This window comes from Aulonocara sp. 'chitande type north' Nkhata Bay, linkage group LG4, assembly GCF_057382095.1.
Source record: "Aulonocara sp. 'chitande type north' Nkhata Bay isolate Kocher_YH1m ecotype deep benthic linkage group LG4, A_spYH_male_GT1.1, whole genome shotgun sequence".
Taxonomy (NCBI): domain Eukaryota; kingdom Metazoa; phylum Chordata; class Actinopteri; order Cichliformes; family Cichlidae; genus Aulonocara; species Aulonocara sp. 'chitande type north' Nkhata Bay.
This window is the reverse complement of record NC_141347.1, coordinates 38194354-38213486: the sequence shown is the minus strand read 5'-3', so window position 1 is coordinate 38213486 and position 19133 is coordinate 38194354. Positions and strand designations below refer to the sequence as shown.

Sequence of the window (19133 nt, the reverse complement as noted above, 5' to 3'; positions counted from 1 at the left end):
ACACGCTTCTTGCGACCCTGTTGACTATTTTGAATGAAACTGTCACGGCTCGGGTCAGCGGCCGTGTGAAGGGTGGAAAGGAGGACTCAAATGCAGCACTTATTCAGACGTGAGGGTGATTTATTAACAATACCAAACATAAAGTGGAGATGGCAAACAGAACTAAGGATGAACTAAACTGGGAGAAACTAAGCCAAGGAGTGACAAACCTGAACATCGAAGTGAGAAACAGCAGGGAGAGCACGCAGGGAATTTCACAGGGTGTGAACACAGACGACGCGACGAGGAGCAGAGGAAAACACACACTATAAGTACACAGAGAGACACTGGGAAATCACACACAGGTGGGGGAAACAGCTGGACCTGATTAACCTGACGAGACAGGGGAACACTAACACCAGGGACCAATAGAGGGAGCACAAACCCAGAACCCAGTATCTAAAATCCCAAACACAAACCATCCCAAAACAGCCACAAATAATAATGAAAGTAATAACAATAAAGAACATAAACACAAAGTCACTGAGTCATGGCCACAGGACCATGACAGAAACGCTTGATTGTTCGATGATCACGCTTCAGAAGCTTTGCAATTTTGAGACTGCTGCATCCCTCTGCAAGATATCTCACTATTTTTGACTTTTCTGAGCCTGTCAAGTCCTTCTTTTGACCCATTTTGCCAAAGGAAAGGAAGTTGCCTAATAATTATACACTCCTGATATAGGGTGTTGATGTCATTAGACCACACCCCTTCTCATTACAGAGATGCACATCACCTAATATGCTTAATTGGTAGTAGGCTTTCGAGCCTATACAGCTTGGAGTGAGACAACATGCATGAAGAGGATGATGTGGACAAAATACTCATTTGCCTAATAATTCTGCACTCCCTGTATTGATAACTTTTTTGTTATGTTAAGGCCTGATCTGTCTGAAATTCATAGCCAGTGCTCTGACACAGTGCCATCAATCTGTGAATGCTGAAAAAGCACAGTGTATCCAGAAAACACATTATATGCTGCAATAAATACACTGCCCAAGTGTCCCTCTACCACTGCCTTTCAGCAGCGGACAGCAGCAAAAAGGTCGTCAGAGGAGGCCGAGATGATGATTAAGTTTGACATTTTCTACAATATTGACAAAGCACTTTAAGCACAAGACTGTTAATCATTCAGAAGTGAATGTTGTCTGTATGGACTGCAATTTCCCCCCCAAAAAACTGCACATGTAAAACTGCGGTGTTAAGTGATGCGGTTGAAAAATTGGAGTGCGCCTAACTTTTGTGCCGGTGCACCTATTTTTTTAAAGTTAGGCGCACCGGTGCCCCCATGGCAAAAAGTTAGTCTAGAGCCCTGGGGAGCCCCGTCACAAACCTGTCCATTATGCTAGCAGTGTCCAAGCGTTTATTTATTTATTTTCCTTTTCATACAGTGCCCCTCCTGCAATGGCTCTGCGCCCCCTGTAGGGGGTTGGCCCCACACTTTGGGAAGCTCTACTTTAAGGGTTAACAGAATTCACCGAAAACAGGATTCCAAAATCCTGCAGCTTAACCTGCAAACTGCCCCACATGGTGCCACAAGCACGACCTTAAGATGACAACTAAAAAGTTATTTGTTGTCATTTTCAACAGATAATCACTGAATACATTCAGGCCCACTAATCATGGCGTCTTCTTCACAAGCTGAATACATAAAAGACAACTGAGTGTTTCTGAGTGAATGACACAGACTAAACCACAACGAAAATGGGGCTAACGTTACACTAACCAGGAGATGGCAGCCTTTTAATGGGCAAAGTCTTTAAACCATCAGTGTGATAGAGTGGGAAAATTGGCTAACATCATATCAAATGTATCAGTTAAAGCCACCAATAGTAACATTAAGTGATACAATCTTAGTTTCAGAAACGTCTTCTAGAGTTAAACTTATTTTGTTTAGTGTGAATCCTGATCAAGGTCTCTCTTATCTGTCGCCTAGGATCAGGAGACGCTGGTCTTAGAAGCAAAAAATATCAAGAAATAATAAAACTGAAATAAACAAATTTTTTCAGACATCTATTAAATAACACGTTGTTTTAAATTGTGTTAAATTGCGGGGACACCTTGTGTACCGGCATTATTAAAAATTGCATGCCAGGTTAACTAATGAATGACACAACACTTTACAGTTAAATAGATACATGGATAAAATTAAGGAAAACAACGATTTCATAGTTTCTCATCTGTCAGTGGCTTTGCTCGGTAAATATCATGAGGTAATTTTCCTGTAATAAACTTATTTTTGCACATTTCTTCTAACATATCTTTGAGATTTTCTTCAGTTTCCTAATCTCACAGAGCCTGATTGTCAGAGGTTGTGTGCGGAGGCGAGGAAGAGATGACCCACACGCAGGACTCTTGGTGCAGAATGAGGTTTATTGAACATGGAGACAAAAGATGATAGGACGGCTGGCTGAACTTAACGGACTGGTAGACTAACTGGCTGGATGACTGAACTGAACACGCGACAGGAACAACATCAATGACATGACCGTGAACGAGTAGAAACAGAGGGCTTAAATACACAGACTGATGAGCATGATAATGAGAGACCGGTGAGTACACAGCTGAACATAATCTGGCTAATGACACAAGACGAGCTGACACAGGAAAAGCAGGAAGTGAGCACATGGAAGTGGAAAAATAAACTGAACATGAACAAAACTGAAAACACTGGGTCACCGACCCAGGAACCCTGACACTGATATGTTCACACTGAATAGTTTAGTGCAGGACACAGCAGGTTGTATTTAGAGGCAGGAAATGAGGATGCATACAATCCTCCATAAGTGGAACAAAACTGATAAGAACCTCTGTTAATCCCAACTCTTAAAATCTTCCTGCTTTGTCTTCCAGAGCCTGAGCTCCGGGAGAAAATACAGAGGCATCCTGTTTTGTTTTCCTTATTTGAGTATTTTGCCATTCATTTTTACCTGCCTCTTTGTTGTGTTAATTTATAACCTGTGTAACAGTTGGTGAAATGTTAGTATTTGACCACATTTTGACCAGCTCTTGTAATGATAATGTAATTAACGCATTTTATTTTGTATGTTTTATTTTTATGTTGAGCATAAACATTTTCCTTTTTTTTTTGCATACCGGATTGGTGTACAGTTAATTTGATACATGGAAAATAACCGGTTAATTTTGTAAGTATAAGGTAAGAGCAGAGGTTACTTCCTGTTTTGGGAAGTAAGGTCAGAGAAGCTGCTCATGGTGACGGTCTAGCCGTGTGAATGTTAAAGAAGAAATAAGTCCTAAGTTCCAATTACACCGGTTTGTCTACTTGCAGGCCAAAGTGGTATGTTTGTTTATATTTTGTGAATTTTATATTGCAATATGTTTTAATGCTGAAATATAGTTTTCTTGTACATTTGTATTCACCAGTTCTACGGTGTACCTGTGTATGTTAAGAGAAGCACAGTAAACATCAGTAAGGAAGAACTCTCGTGTCTCTCGTGTATGTGTACAAGCCGGCATAACCTGTTTTTATTTAATGTAGTTTTCAGAGTTGAAGAGAAGCATAACTGAATGAAACACCCACACATGCACACATGCGTGATGGCAGAAGGTTGGAGGATTTATAGTTACAAGTTTCTTGGCATCTGATTTGCAATGTGATCCTCGCAGAATCCGTACAGACAGAAGCACGTGTGTGTGTGTGTGTGTGTGTGTGTGTGTGTGTGTGTGTGTGTATCTCCATGTTTGCGTGTGTGTGTGTGTGTATCTGCATGTTTGTGTGTGTGTGTGCTGGTGTCTGTCAGCTGCTCGACTCTGCAGCTTGGTTCTTGTCCGCAGAGATTTCAGAGAGAAATTGTAGAATCTGAACTTGCTGTCAGTGAACTTGGGAATGTCTCAATCAGAGAAACTCACACAGCAAAATTTGACACTGACAATATTCAGACAAGACAAATTTGTCTGCAACAAACCACAAACCAGCTGGGGTGACGTTAAACAGTTCAAAAACAGCCATCAGCACTTCTGAATTGATTTAAGTAGATGACTGCAGAGCTTTGCTGTTCAGATCTTCAGGAGGTTCCAGCCATCCAATCATGACACACAGAAAGACAAAACATTACTAATAATATAAAAACTTCAAACAGCTGTGGTAAACAGTGAGCGACGGTTCTGCACAAAGCAAACCACGTCACGGAGGTAAGAGTCAGAAACTCTAACGGGAAAGTCAACGTTAGTGTGCAATGTCAGACATAGGCTAGCTCTGTACTCATGCATCACACAGTCTTCTAACTCTGTGCAATAGAAAAACAGTGAGTGAGACACTGAAATGATTCCATTCCAACAGAAGGCAGCTCGCTCACATATCGGAGCTCCCATCTGTCTCTCACATGAAGATTGTTCAGGTAGCTCCAAGTCTCAGGACACGACTGCAGTCTTTGTTTCTGTCATGTGGTCACTTTCTGTCCTCCATGTTTTGGATCAGTAGAAAGAGTGAGGTGAGCACCAACAGAAGGTGATCTGAAGACGAGCTCAGTATGGAAACCCTCTGTGTGTGTGTGTATTTGTTATTATTGCTGCAAATTGTGGTAAATTCAGACTGAATGACAGGCCCTACATTAGTCACATGACAGTCAGCTGTTTCATATTGGTGCTCTGTGGTCACACGCTGTGCTGTTTAAAGTCGATATAGTTTAAATATTGCTCACCGATTTACAAAGACTTAAAGACACACACACACCTTAGACTGTTCTTTGGGGAACAGGTTGTTATGATGTTCAAGTTGGTATGATGTTTAAGTTCCCAAATAACTGAATAAATGTTTCTTTAAAATGAAATGTGGAACAGCACCCCCTGCCTGTAGGAGGCGTCTGCAGCTGTAGTCTGTCATTCACTTCCTGCTCAAAGACCAACAGAGCCAAGAGGGAGACAGGAAATACCAAACGTTACTGAGCACATCCAACAGCATTCTGCAGGCTATGGTTACACACACACACACACACACACACGCAGAGTTATCTGTGTTGTTGTTCCAGCAGGGTGTGATGATGTTGTGTCACACCGATAGAGAAAAGTCCTTCTGCTTTTAATGCATCTGTGGGTGTGTGCCCTCTGATAGTGTTAGTGTGAGCTGATTTATGTATTTTGTTCTCGGAGTCACTCAGACTTTCCTTTCCTTCCTTAAAGGTGTAAAAAAAAAGTTTTTCAGATAAACGGGATTCGATTGTGGACAAAGGAAAGCCTTTAAGAAGCTCAGTCAGCTTGATAAAATCTCCTTTTTCCTTTTCTGCAGCTGAATGTTTTCCAGGGAAGTTTATGAAATATTCTGGATTCACAGGCTGAAGATTTGTGCTGGAAAACTGCTTGTTGTCGATGTGAACACAAAATCAGAATGTCATCTGCATATAAACAGACTTTTTTGATCCGTGTTAGACGTCACGAATCAGGTCCTCATACTGCTGTGAATTCCGGCCTTATGCATTAACAGTGAGGTTTCACTGCCACCATTAGGACCAGAACACGATCAAACCATGTGGGGACTTAAGAACTTCTCTGGATGTCAGGTTTAATGAAGACCTCTTAGTTAGGCAGGCATTCAAATGACATAATCTTTTATTGATGGAAAACCAACATGCCAAAAAAACAGACACACTGGCAGCTAGGAAACCGACTTGAACTCTGGAAAATTACAAAATAGGAGGTACGATAAGCAGGAAACAAGATGATGTGACAATGGACTAAGGCAAACTGAGGGAATAAATACAAGAGCTGATGAGGGCCAAGGAGAGACACCTGGGAATACACACAGCTAAATCTAACAACGGGACAGGAGCTAAAGAATAACAAAGTCTGGACAGACGTCAGATTTAATCTATCATGAATTATGTTTATTACTATTAGTCATAATGGGTTTTTTACTTAAAATGGTCACTGTGAATGTAAAGTGATGTAAAGTGGTCTCTGATGCCATCTTGTGGTGAATCAAAACATTACTGTCTGTCAGTCTGTGTGTGGCGCCGGCTATCACCAGAACAAGAGGCTGAATGACATGTCACTGATGGACACACAAACATTCACACAAACACACAAACACATGCACACATTGACAAACAAAGACATATAAATGCACACACACACACTTTCAGGTTAAATCAGAGGACGCAGCTACAGCAGCTCTCACTGTAAGCCTGGTTTTGTGCCATCATCAGATTTTCTGTGGTTACATTTGACCTATTGTGCTTTAATGTGTTTGTATGTTCATGAATGTGCATGTGTGTGTGTGTGTTTTGTGTTTCCACAGCAGTGGCACTTTTAATGAGAGTTAATGTTTTGAGCTGAATGTTAACGAAGCTTTAAATGTGTTTGTTCTGATTGATGTTAGTGAAAGTTATTACATTTATTTTAAATCTGTTATTCTTACATGTGATGAAACAACATTTTAACACAGGTGTTACTTAGTGTTTGAGGTAATAATGAATTCTTTGGACTGATTCAAAGTGTGTGTGAGCGTCTCTATTAAGCTTCCTGTAGCCTAATATTTGTGGGAACCAGCAGAGTCACTGAGCTGACAGACGAGCTGGGAGACATGCAGTTTCTCTGCTGAGTCTACTGTAAAATGTAGTCAATCATCAGTGTGATCAATAGTGATGATTATATTCACTGAAAGAAGTTTTTATAACATGCTACATGTCGGAGTCACGGTGGATGAGTTTATATCCAGCTAAAATACAAAACAATGTAGGGGTTCAATGAGAGGTGAAGAGGGTATGAAAGAAAATCATGTAGAAACACTGAAAGGATGTGTGTGTGTGTGTGTGTGTGTGTGTGTGTGTGTGTGTGTGTGTGTGTGTTGGAATGAGCCAGGTCATCGTACTCACTGTAATTTTACACCCAAGGGTTAAATTGATGACTCCCAACAGCTGCTGGTGCCATAGTAACGCAAGGGTGGGGTCAACACCAGCAACACTGAAAACATGAAAGCTCAAGTGAAGTATAGTGAGATACTGCATTCTGATTTAATGTTGTAGTTTTGATTTAGCTTTACTTATAACTACCACATGACGGCAGGAAGCTCCGGCCCAAGGTAAAGACTCTAAAATATGAGAGAAAGTGTTGAGCTGTGAACAACATTTAAACGCTCCAGGCAGGAAGGTAGAACGTATTTTTAATAGTCACGTCATTTCAGATTACCAGTGAACTTTCTAATTGATTCTCGTAATTATTCACACTTTATTTACAGTCACATTTTTCTTGTGGTTCTTGTTTGACTTAGTTCGCTTTTAGTTAGTTTCACCGTGACATCATGGTGCTCCTTTCTAATGAAGGGCTTAAATCCCCTGCATTTTCTTTCCCTACAGGTGACAGGTGAACTAGGGAAGTTCAGGAGATTCTGCATGATGCCAACATGGCACCTCTTTTGCCCCCTATTGGTTCAGAGATTTTTAAACGATTCACACCAGCATCACTGGAGGAAATCCAACGGCGCCATGAAGCTGAAGAAAAGGAATGTCAGATAAGAAAGGAGAACAACATTGAGGTATATAATATACTGACTGATCAGCTAAGGATAAGTAATCAGGACTCTGAAAACATATAATCCATACTCTGGCTGTGCCACAGATTGCAGAGGAAGATCTTCCTAAACCAGCCAGTGACCTGGAGGCCGGAAAACCTCTTCCCCTTATATATGGAGACCCACCTCCTGAGTTTCTCAACACCCCACTGGAAGAGTTGGATCCTTTCTACCAGTCGAAGAAGGTGCTTTTGTTTAAAGAAATATATGTTTGAACATAAGGATGTCCATAAGTGTACAACACATTTCTGTAATTGTATTATCATATCTACGGCCATATGTTCTGAGCCCTCAGGTGAAGAGAGGAGCTGAACTGCCAACTGATCACCAATTGGTGGTGAGTTGGATCAGGTAGCAGGGGCAGATGCCAGACACACCTGGCACACCCAAATATATCATGGGGGTGTGCTGGAAATGTTCTACACCTTCATTGATTAGGCTGCTGCAAGGAGATGCAGCTGCAAAGCAGTTGATACCTCTCGTGATCCCTAATCAACATTGTGGACACCAGAGGGGAATAGAGCCACTGGGCCATTGGGCTTGGTTAGCCTGTGGGACTCCACAGGCAGCTGACAGGTACCGACAGGCGAAGGGGAACTCAGGCTATAGATGAAGCAAAATATCACAAGGGGAAAGAGGTGCTCGAATTAAACTGTTTATAGCAGGGTGGGTTGTTGCTTACTTCAGCTGACTTGGTCATAGAAAGGAATACTTTGAGGGCATCCTGAATCCTATTGGCATAGCTTCTGTAGAGCTAGCAGAGTCTGAGAACAAGGGAAGGAATTGGGCTTAGTTAGCCTATTACTAGAGGTGAGTCACTGACACAGTTAAGCAGTTTCTTGGAGGCCTGGCTCCTAGGGTGGATTAGGTTCACCATGAGTTTCTAAAAGCCCTGGATGTTGTAGGGCAGTCACGCTAATGGTAAAAACACAGCCCTTTTCTGCGGTGCCAAGGTGCCACGTTCCCAGCCACCATCGATGAGTCAGAGGCCCCCGGGAGAATTGGTGGGGGCGCGGGAGATGTCGTCAGTAAGTCGGGAACTATCGCCTGGATGCTGAAGCTCCTGGTAGCCAGGAGAATGTGATCTGCTTCTTCTGCAAGTGAGTGGTAAACCTTCGCAGCCAGCAGTGCTCTCACTGTCAACGTAAATGAAGACAGAAAACCAAACAGCAGTGACTGAAGTTGGAGGACGAATGCAATTTTTTTTCCACACAAAGAGGGTTCCCGATGGTTAGGAACAAATGTAATCACATGGCAGGATGCTGTTAATGGACCAATTTTCAGTCAGGAGAACAACTGCAATAGAAGGTTAGTCATTAACATACTGCTGCATGGGCTGGGCTGTAGTTACATTGTAAGGTTTTAAAAACTGAGCTTAAAAAATGAATAGTAATGGTAAAATCCGAGAGAGGCCGACAGTGATCACTGACTGTTTTAGATTAAATAAAACAAGATACAAAGAGAACACGCTAAAAACACAACAGCCTTAATAAATGCAGAGTGGTTTGGACCCAGAAGCAGGATTCATCAGGTCATCACTTAATGATCGGATATTCCACCCTCTGTGAATGGTTTAATGCAGTACAGTTGTTATTATTATCACTCGTCACATCCTGTTTATGACAGTTAAAATAACATTCATAAGAAAATTGTCTGTGTAAACTGTATCTGGTGTTTATTAGGCCAATACTACTGTACTTTAATGTAATTGATAAGGATAGTACTCCAAGAGCCATATATTTTATGAGGTGGTACTCATTGTGAAAAGCTTGAGTAGTAAGGCATTCCTAGTTGACACACCTGCAGCACAATGTGGAGCTCTGGGATGGTTCCTCTGGATTGGCAGACTGGGAAGGTGGTCCCCATCATTATGAAAGAGAACTGGAGGGTGGATGCTCCACCTATACAGCGTCTTGAGTTTTCCTGGAATTGTTTATGTCAGGGTACCAGAGACAAGAGTTCATTTGCTACTAGAACACTGGATTCAGGAGGAGCAGTTTTTGTCATGGTTGAAACAATGGACCAGTTCTTTATCCTCTCGAGGATATTTGAGGTTGTGTGGGACTTTACCCAACCAGTCTACATGTTATCATTTGATACTGATGGTGAGAAACACCATACCACCTGTCTGCCTGTCACCTGTGTCTCACCTGTCTGTCTCTCTGCAGACCTTCATTGTGCTCAGTAAAGGAAACGTGATCTACAGGTTTAATGCTGAACCCGCCTGTCACCTGCTGAGTCCATTCAACCCACTCAGGATCTTAGCCATCAAGGTCCTCATTCATTCATATCCTTTACGATAGTTTGCACCCTACCTGCATAATGTCACAGTATGCCTTTATGACAACAGGATGACATTTTTTTTCTTACAAATAAAACTTTATTCAGTCTGTTCATTATGGTAACGATTCTGACCAACTGTGCGTTTATGACGATGAGTGACCCACCAGCATGGAGCAAGACAGTCGAGTGAGTTCATGCACGCGCGCACACACACTCACTCTCTCTCTCTCTCACTCTCTCTCTCTCTCTCTCTCTCTCTCTCTCTCTCTCTCTCTAAAGTGACATCACGTTTCAGGTTATTGTGTGGGGGTTTTTTCATGTTTTGTGGCTGTCTGAGACCCTGGAGTATAATCGTGGGTGGGTCTCTGCAGATGTCTCTATGACACCACGTGACATGTTTATCAGTGAGCACAGAGATTCTCAGAAAGCTGAGAGAAAGATCCTGCAACAGCTGGAAAACGTGCTCTGTGTCATGGTCCTGGGCCATGTTGGCCCAGTATTCTTAGTTTTCTTGTATGTTTGTATTTTGTTCCCTATTTAGGCCATGTTTCCTGAGTTGCCCTGTTGTGTTGTTCCCTAAGTGTTTTCCCTTCGTGGCTTTTACCCCCTGTGTGCCCCTCTGTGTATCTGTGAGCCCTCGCCTCTCCTTATGTTTTATTCCATGTTTCCCCTGCCCGTTATGTCTAAGTTCTCCCCGTGCTCTCTCTTCCCCCTGTGTGCCCTCTGTGTATTTATGAGCCCTCGTCTCCCTTTGTGGTTGTTCCATGTTTCCCCAGCCCGTTATGTCTGTGTTTTCCCCGTGCTCTCTCTCCTCCTGTCTGAACCTCTGGGTTAGGGTTTTGGAAAAAACCCTTGGACTACCCACGTTCCCTCTTTTGACTTCTTGTATTCCAGCAGCGATTCTTAGTCTCAGCAGCTTTGGTCATTTGGTTGTTTAGTTCGCCCCAGGCACGTGGTTACAGTACCATGTTGAAGTCACATGACACATAAAAACAATAATCAAACATTAAACTAACTGAATCAAAGTTTCTTTGATTTAAATCATAATTAAGTGTTACAGCTCTCCTTTACTTTCCTCGTTTCACTCTGCAACCTGATTTCTGCTGGAAGAATATATGTAAACTCTCATTTCCCTCCATGAAATGTGATAAGAAAAAAATCCTGATCATATTGTAAAACTTCAGCAGAGGAAATCCTGTTTAATCGTGAAAGTAAGAGCATGCGTATATGTGAAGGCAACTCTTAGTTTGCTACAAAGCACAAGGACTGGGTGCTGAAGGTCACTTGGTCTGATGAGTACAGGTTTACCTTGTTCCAGAGTGATGGAGACATGAGAGTAAGAAAACAAGTGGGTGACGTGATGCATCCATCATGTACACAATATCACTAGTACCTGCTATACAAGCCAACCTGATCAGCTGAGTGAGATGGTCAGGTGATGAGAGGTGAAATGTCCTCACAAAACTGTCACTTTCTTTCCAAACTCCACCATGACCTGGATGACCGATACCTACACAGACATATGTAATGGTCAGAAATCCAGTGTTAAGTCCAGTTGGGGATTTTGCTGTGCTGCTATAATACCCTGCTGATATGAGTTTTATGTTTTTTATTTTCTCTGTTTCCTTGTTGAACAGATATGTGTTCACAGGCATCTACACATTTGAAGCATCTATCAAAGTTTTGTCTCGAGGATTCTGCATCGGAGACTTCACCTTCCTCAGAGACCCGTGGAATTGGCTGGACTTCATGGTCATCAGCATGGCGTAATAATCAATCATACATTTGATGTATTAATCAGACAGCATACGGTTCAGATGTAATTTTATTTCATTTTATTTGGCAAAATGAAAAAAAGAAGCCTCAGAAGCAGCTTTAACTGTAAAAGCAAAATATTTTATTTTAGATGGAAGCTATTTATATTCCATCTTCATAGTTAAATTTCAAACAACATTTAGTAATTAAAGGAAGATGATGCAAGTGACGATGATTAGAATGATTACAAAGGTGAAAAAAATTATGAAAATAGTGACAATGATAAGAGATGAAGGTGTTGATGATGTGTCTATTCCAGATATTTGACGGAATTTGTGGATTTGGGAAATGTGTCGGCATTGAGGACATTCCGAGTTCTTCGAGCTCTTAAAACGATTACCGTCATCCCTGGTCAGTGTGTGTGTACATGACTGGATTTTGGATGTTAAGTGCACCTAAAAAACAAAAAACGTGTTTAACCACCAAAAAACCAGCGATTTTCGTCTCCCTGTAGTGATGACTTTGATGTTTGTGATTAGACTTTAACACCCATCCAATCCGCAGGTCTGAAAACAATTGTTGGAGCTCTCATCCAATCAGTGAAGAAGCTTGCTGATGTCATGATTCTGACAGTTTTCTGCCTCAGTGTCTTCGCTCTGATTGGTCTTCAGCTCTTCATGGGAAACCTGAGGCAAAAATGTGTCCTGATGCCACCACCATTTCTTAGCAACCACACGTCAGACAGTAATCTTAACACCAGTTTCTATGGCAATGACACTTACAGCAACAACACGGGAAGCAGTAACTTTGACTTCTACGAGTACATCAACAACCCAGGTAGGAATACTTTAAGGGTTAGGATTAAGCTTCTCTGAAGAACATAGCTGTAACCCCAGTCTGTCTGTCACAGAGAACCATTACTACTATCCTGGTCATGCTGATGCTCTGCTGTGTGGAAACAGCTCTGATGCTGGGTATGTCAACATAATGATACAAATAATAGTAAATGGCAATAATAGTAATGTTAACATGAGCACAGATGATGACAACAATGTGTCCAGGGTCTGTCCGGATGGTTACGTCTGTATGAAGGCAGGGAGAAACCCAAACTACGGCTACACCAGCTACGACACTTTCGGTTGGGCGTTCCTGGCTCTTTTCAGACTCATGACTCAGGACTTCTGGGAAAATCTGTTCCAGCTGGTCAGTAACTCGCTGGTCCACTATAGGCTGTTTCCACAAACTGTAAAAATGGACACATCCTCCATGTAGAAAAAGCTGCATACTTTCCAATCAATCAGGAGCCATTTGGTCTCTGCGAGAAAGTAAACCGACTACTTAACTGGCTTTTGAGTTCACTAAACTCTTTCCTAATGAAAACTGATGTTTGGATAGAAGCAGTTCACACCAATTATCTCAAGTCACTTGAAAATCGACACCCTACAATATTAGAGAGCACTCTGCAGCAAAATGCTCTATTAGGATGCTGTTATGGCATTTAAGATAAGATGGGACCTGATTGTTTAAGACCTTGTATGTGAGGAGCATGATTTTAAATTCATAATAAATGTAACCCTCTCAGGCTCAAATTAAACTTTTTGTTGCTAATGCACAACCAAGTCCTGCAGTGGTACTTCTGAGTAAAACAAACTCATAAAATATGTATGTGGGGTAATCAGGTTGTTAGTTTTTAACTGTTGCAAATCGGCAACGCCTGCCTTGAGAGGGTAAACAGGGAGCTAATGAAGAGAAGCCAGTATGGGGGAAATCAGCTCTCTTTATCAATATAATGTGTCTGTGTGTGTGTGTGTGTTTATTGTAGGTTTATTCATTTGTAAGGAACCCCATTAGCCTCCACAACAGTGGTTTCATGTCTTCCTGGGGCCCAAACCATCGAATACAATCAAATTTAAATGTCTGTGTGTGTGTGTGTGTGTGTGTGTGTGTGTGTGTGTGTGTCAGCCTGTATGTACACAAACCTCTGCATCCAATTCTTGTTTTTTAAAGTGATTCATGATGTGTGACATACAATCCTTCACTGCAGTTCACCGATACCATCAAAAGCCCTAAAATACTATGAGATTCATGCTCATGATGAGTGGATGGAAACTTCTGGCCGATGACTACTCTACTGATGATGATTTAAAATATTACGTAGCTCCATCAGACCTGTCGTGACTGATTTTCACTTCAGTTCTTGTGTAATTTGGCATACTTCAGGCTTTTCACTCTGTTTCCCACAACATTGGTTTGTCCCTTGAGTAAAGAGCTTTGTATGAGTTAATGATTTATAGGTCAGAGTTCAGAGGCTCAATACACACAAGAAAAAAATTTCATTTGAAAATGGTCAGGGACAAGGACTGGATTGAAAATGGATGAAAAAACATCCAATGTAAAAAGAAGAACTTTGAAAAAGCTTGAAAAAACGTGAAAAACTATTGGTCAAGAGAATTTTTTAAATTACAAGACAATCTGGCTCCTTGGAAGAAACATATGGAGAACTGAGGGATGGCATTTGGACATTACATCCATTTTTGAGATACAGTCTGTTTCCTGACTTCCCATGATGCACTGCCATGTTACGTTTCATTCGGTTTCTAACTTTCTCAGAATTTAGGATGAAAAATATTTGTGTGACGTTTGAAATATTTGACAGCTTGAAACAGCATAACTGTAGATATAAACATCATAAAGAGAACAAATACACCTGTGTGACGTCAGCACAGAGAAGGGCCATTTACCATTTTACCAAATAAACACAAAATAAATGAGTGCAGAATTAAATGAGAACATAAACAGGGCAACAGTGTCATACATAGGGCTGCTCGATTATGGCAAAAATGATAATCACGATTATTTTCACTGAAATTGAGATCACGATTATTTGACGATATTTATTTAACCCTTTAAGACCTACTATAGAACCAAGTCCACCAGAGCTTATATTATTTTTTTTACATGCTGTAGTGCCATTTGTGGGAGCATTTCAAGTTGCTATACATCAATACAACTGTTATAGTCCATATTTTAATAATATGTATGCATTAAGTCCATAGTAATTACATAAATTGCAAAAAAGTGCAATAAACTACAAAAAAAATTGAAAATCGCTTTTGTTTTGTTTACATATATTTCTACTTGGAGAAATTTAAGAGGTTTATCCCTCAAAACTTTAAATACAATAAAGTTGCAAAAAATAGTTTCCCACCACAGGAAATTTATTTTGAGTGTCTTCATAGTTTTATTTTGGAGATACAGCAATTTTTATATATTGCAGGAAAAACAAAAAACAATCCTATGATGCAAATTTGCAAAGAAAACAGCATGTGCATCATTTCACTGTGGGAAGTGTTACGAACAGCTGATAGGAACGGCAAAGCGTGTTTCTGGAATATTATGTTTTTGTTCCTGCAAGCGCTTTTTATGCAATTTTTGCAAAGCTATATGTGGAACGAAACCGTGACCGAGGACAAGCTGATGGCATCAGATGTAAGTACAACTCCTCCGGTTTCATATGCAAAACAAATTATTGCGCTAGCTTACACGGTTCAGGTTCTACAGGGATTTAAAAATAGTTACGCAAAACGGAGCGTGCTGCTCTGACCGGCTTTAAAGGGTTAACAATGACTTTAAAAAAATAATATAAAATAGTGTGCAACACCACTGAAGTTTTTTTTTTTAAACTCTCTTTTCAACCAACGGCAGTCACTCTCCAAATAACTTCTGCTTAGCTTTCCGAGCTTCCCTCGGGTCCTCTTAATCAGCGGTCTCCAACCTTTTTTGCGCCACGGACCGGTTTATGCCCGACAATATTTTCACGGACCGGCCTTTAAGGTGTCGTGGATAAATTAGGGAGGGGCTAATAATCGGCTCAGTCATTTTTAATGATCGTTGAAAGCCCAGATCGTAATCGTGATTAAAATTCGATTAATTGAGCAGCCCTAGTCATACATCTTATATATTATGAGACAAACCAAGAGCCAAAGCACATACAGCAGTTCCGCCCACCTGTCCTTCTTTTGTTTCTATGCAGACTTTGCGAGCCGCCGGTAAAACCTACATGATCTTCTTTGTGGTCGTCATCTTCCTCGGGTCATTTTACCTCATTAACCTCATCCTGGCTGTGGTCGCCATGGCGTACGCCGAGCAGAATCAAGCCACCATCGCTGAAGCCAAACAGAAGGAGGAGGAGTACGCTCAGATCCTGGAGGCGCTGAAGAGGAGAGAAGAGGAGGTCTGATCACTGGCATGAAAACTTGCACAGGATCATTTAAACACAGCTGAATCTTTGTTTCATTACAGCAGGCAACCAGGACGGCAGAGCTGTTAGAGGATGCAGACCCAACACTGCAGAAGAAAAATTCATCTACAGATTTAAACAGCCACAAGCTAGAGCACAATGCAATGGAAGGTACATACACCTGTGTCATGTTACCTCTAACACAGAGCCTGTGGGATGTCCTGTCATTATGACCAACCAGGCCAAACTGTTCAGAGGTAGACGTTGAGCACCTTGCGGGAAAAACGAAGCTGGTCGTTTTCATTTGAATGGTCCCTATGTAAAGTCTCTTTAAAAGCATTTTGAAGTCTCTGGTAAAATCTCTGTGCTATACTAACAGTGTTCAGTGGCTCTGTGGTGTAGTGGTTAACACCTGGCCTTATACGTGAAAGATCTTTGGCTGCCTCTCCCCACCGCAGGGAAAAGGGTAACACCACCTGGGTCTGGGTGCAATTCCCCCCTCCAGGGACAAGGGTACCTAGACCCGGTTTGTAGAGTACGCTTGGGGAGTGTGATTGTGTGTACAGCGTCTCTTTATGTCTGTCTCCACGTTGGTTGAGTGTGGAGTGAGTGCATATGAGAGCATGAGGGTGGGAATGGATGTTTGTGTCTGTGTGTGCCTGTATGTCTGTGTCTATATGTCAGGTTGGGTATCAGACGCCACCTCTCTGGGGACACCTCAGGCCCTCCAAGGTTTGGAGGCCTATCTCCACCCACCACCACTTCCCCTGCCGGTGGCGGACTCCCTCAGGTGTCGGTGTGTTGGTGGTTCTTTGTGTCTGGGGGTGGGCGTCCGGGTACACACCGGCTCACTCCTTGGCGGCCGCTTGTCGGGGCCTGGGGCCTGGGGCTCGCTCGGGCCCCTTTGGAGGTGGGGTGCCCCCGGCCTCTCGGCCTGGGGCTCGGTCACTCAGGCGCAGCTGGGGGCCGGCGGAGCTCACGGGCGCGTCACTGCAACTCCCCCTGACTTCTGCTCCGCGGCTGCTGGGCGAGCCCTCATCTGGGACTCTCCTCAGCTCTTACTGGAACAGTGGCGCGGCTGCCCCTCTGTTGGTCTTCCATGGTCTCTTGTGTTCTGGGGGCCTCTGGATGTCTGGAGTTTTGATCTCCTCCATACCCGCTTCACACCCTGGAGGACGGGGCTGTGGCCCCCCCACACTCCCTAGCAGATCATTACATGGAGAAACCTTTGGAATGCAAGCATGCTGATCCACACAGGTATGCACACATGGGTATTCACAGACGCGGACTAAAGCTTTCTTGGCTGCTACCTCAAAGCACACTGTGCGCTGTCTATCTTGCGTGCTGCACAATATCGTTTATTATTTAGTAAATATTGATATCTATGGCTAGCTAGTTTATTGTGATGGTGCTTTGTTTTCTCTATTATTATGTTGCTCTTTGTTGTTTGCTGTCTCCTCTGTTTGTTTTTTTTGTTTGTTTTTTTTTTTTCTCCATACAGGTGACCCAGGAGTTCTTTTTTTTTTTTTTTTTTTCTCTCTCTTCCCCCCCCCTTCTCACCGTCTCTTCTCCCCTTTGGTTTTCTTTCTTTCTCTCCCCCTCTTTCTCTCATTCATTCCCCCTGTCCTATTTATTTAAAAAAAAAAAAAAAAAAAAAAAAAAGAAAGATCTTTGGCTTGAAAGTGAAAGGAGGCACGAAATTCATCCTCAGTGAGTCCCAAGTTAGCATAAACCCAGATAAACATGAGGGTTCAATCATCCATCTGTCTTAAATCACAGCTGCTGCAGCTGAAAATACCAACCTACAGTGTCCAAATAGCATCATCTCCAATGTTCATAAATGTCTATAGTAATTGTTCAGCTGCTTTCAAATACATTTGGTCTAAAATGTTTATAGGCACATTAATGAGCTCAAATCAATTACAGCTTTCATGTATTTCCCACAAACAGCAGAAACATGTTAAACCAAAGGTTGAATTTAACTTTGAGCTACTGCTATGCAGCAGAAGGTGAAATAAACAAAGACTCCAGAGGAGAGATTTAAACCACAGTGGTAATGAGTAATAGCTACAGCAAGAACAAGGGAGATGAAAATTAACCTTCTTCACCTGGAGATAGAAATTCAGTCTAAATTTTTAAACAATCTCACTTGACTTCTGATCTCTGGCTTGTGACAGTATGCAGGGAAAAAGCATAACACAAACAGAAAGCCTTCACTGTACTTATAACCTCTGTGAAGCTCTTTGTCTTACAATGAACACTGCATAAATCCCATTTAATTGGTCTGTGACATTTGTATGTGATATGTGCACATCTGGACCTTTAGAGAAAATCTCAATAAAGCTCATGCTTCACCAATCAGCTGTGACTTTCAGAATTTGAGGATGACCAGAGGCCGTGTCCTCCATGTTGGTATGTGTTCGCTGACATCTTCCTGAAATGGAACTGTTGTGGCTGTTGGCGATGGCTCAAGCAGTGGCTCTTCATCATTGTTATGGATCCATTTGTGGACCTCACCATCACCATCTGCATCGTCCTCAACACTGTCTTCATGGCTATGGAGCATTATCCAATGACAGAGGAGTTTGAGGAGCTGCTGAGTGTTGGGAATCTGGTCAGTGATAGAGTCATACAATGTGATCCTGATTAGATGCATTCAGCTCACATGAATGTTACACTCTGTTAAACACAGTAAAGATCTTAACATATTTGGATGTCTGACCCCTCACCTCTAAACCCCCAGGTCTTCACAGGTATCTTTACAGCTGAAATGGTCCTTAAGCTTCTGGCCATGGACCCGTATTACTACTTCCAGGTCAGACTTTGCGTTTGTTTACTGATGATTCACAACTGTTCCTATAGTAACATTTTTGTACTTTTTGTCATGGCTGTAGGTGGGCTGGAACATCTTTGACAGCATCATTGTCACCATGAGTCTGGTTGAACTGGGATTAGCTAACGTTCAGGGCCTATCAGTGTTACGCTCATTCCGACTGGTCAGTGCATCATCATCATTGTCATTACCATCATCACTTACTCAGAAAGTGAATGAAAAATGATATTAGAATCAGAATCAGAATCAGAATCAGAATGGGGTTTATTGCCAAATGTTGAGCAGGTTTACAACATTAGGAAATTGCTGCGGTGCTTCAGTGCAAACATAGTGTCATAAATAGCACTTAAATAGACATGGAAAAAAATAAAAGTAGGGATAAGAATTAAAAGTGCTACGTGGAAAGATATGTGCATGAGATATATACATGAGAATAAGAATTAAGAGTGCTACGTTG

At 41.9% G+C, this 19133-nt stretch overlaps 1 protein-coding gene across 3 annotated transcripts in view; it reads left to right on the top strand.

Moving 5' to 3' along the window:
• The window catches only part of scn4ab (sodium channel, voltage-gated, type IV, alpha, b), a 42530-nt gene that overhangs the window by 9051 nt on the left and 14346 nt on the right, over positions 1-19133 (top strand). The window contains exons 1-15 of one of the 3 annotated variants that reach the window (XM_086290433.1): positions 6139-6174; positions 7351-7529; positions 7613-7750; positions 9734-9852; positions 9945-10034; positions 11486-11614; positions 11923-12014; positions 12168-12440; positions 12514-12577; positions 12665-12806; positions 15637-15837; positions 15906-16014; positions 18219-18457; positions 18587-18658; positions 18738-18839. In XM_086290433.1, the coding sequence (XP_086146559.1) occupies positions 7398-7529; positions 7613-7750; positions 9734-9852; positions 9945-10034; positions 11486-11614; positions 11923-12014; positions 12168-12440; positions 12514-12577; positions 12665-12806; positions 15637-15837; positions 15906-16014; positions 18219-18457; positions 18587-18658; positions 18738-18839 (1902 nt within the window). In that variant the 5' untranslated portion in view covers positions 6139-6174; positions 7351-7397. Of the gene's footprint in view, positions 1-6138; positions 6175-7350; positions 7530-7612; positions 7751-7771; positions 9853-9944; positions 10035-11485; positions 11615-11922; positions 12015-12167; positions 12441-12513; positions 12578-12664; positions 12807-15636; positions 15838-15905; positions 16015-18218; positions 18458-18586; positions 18659-18737; positions 18840-19133 lie in introns of those variants that run through there. The other 2 variants (XM_086290432.1, XM_086290431.1) reach the window with 2 other exon arrangements.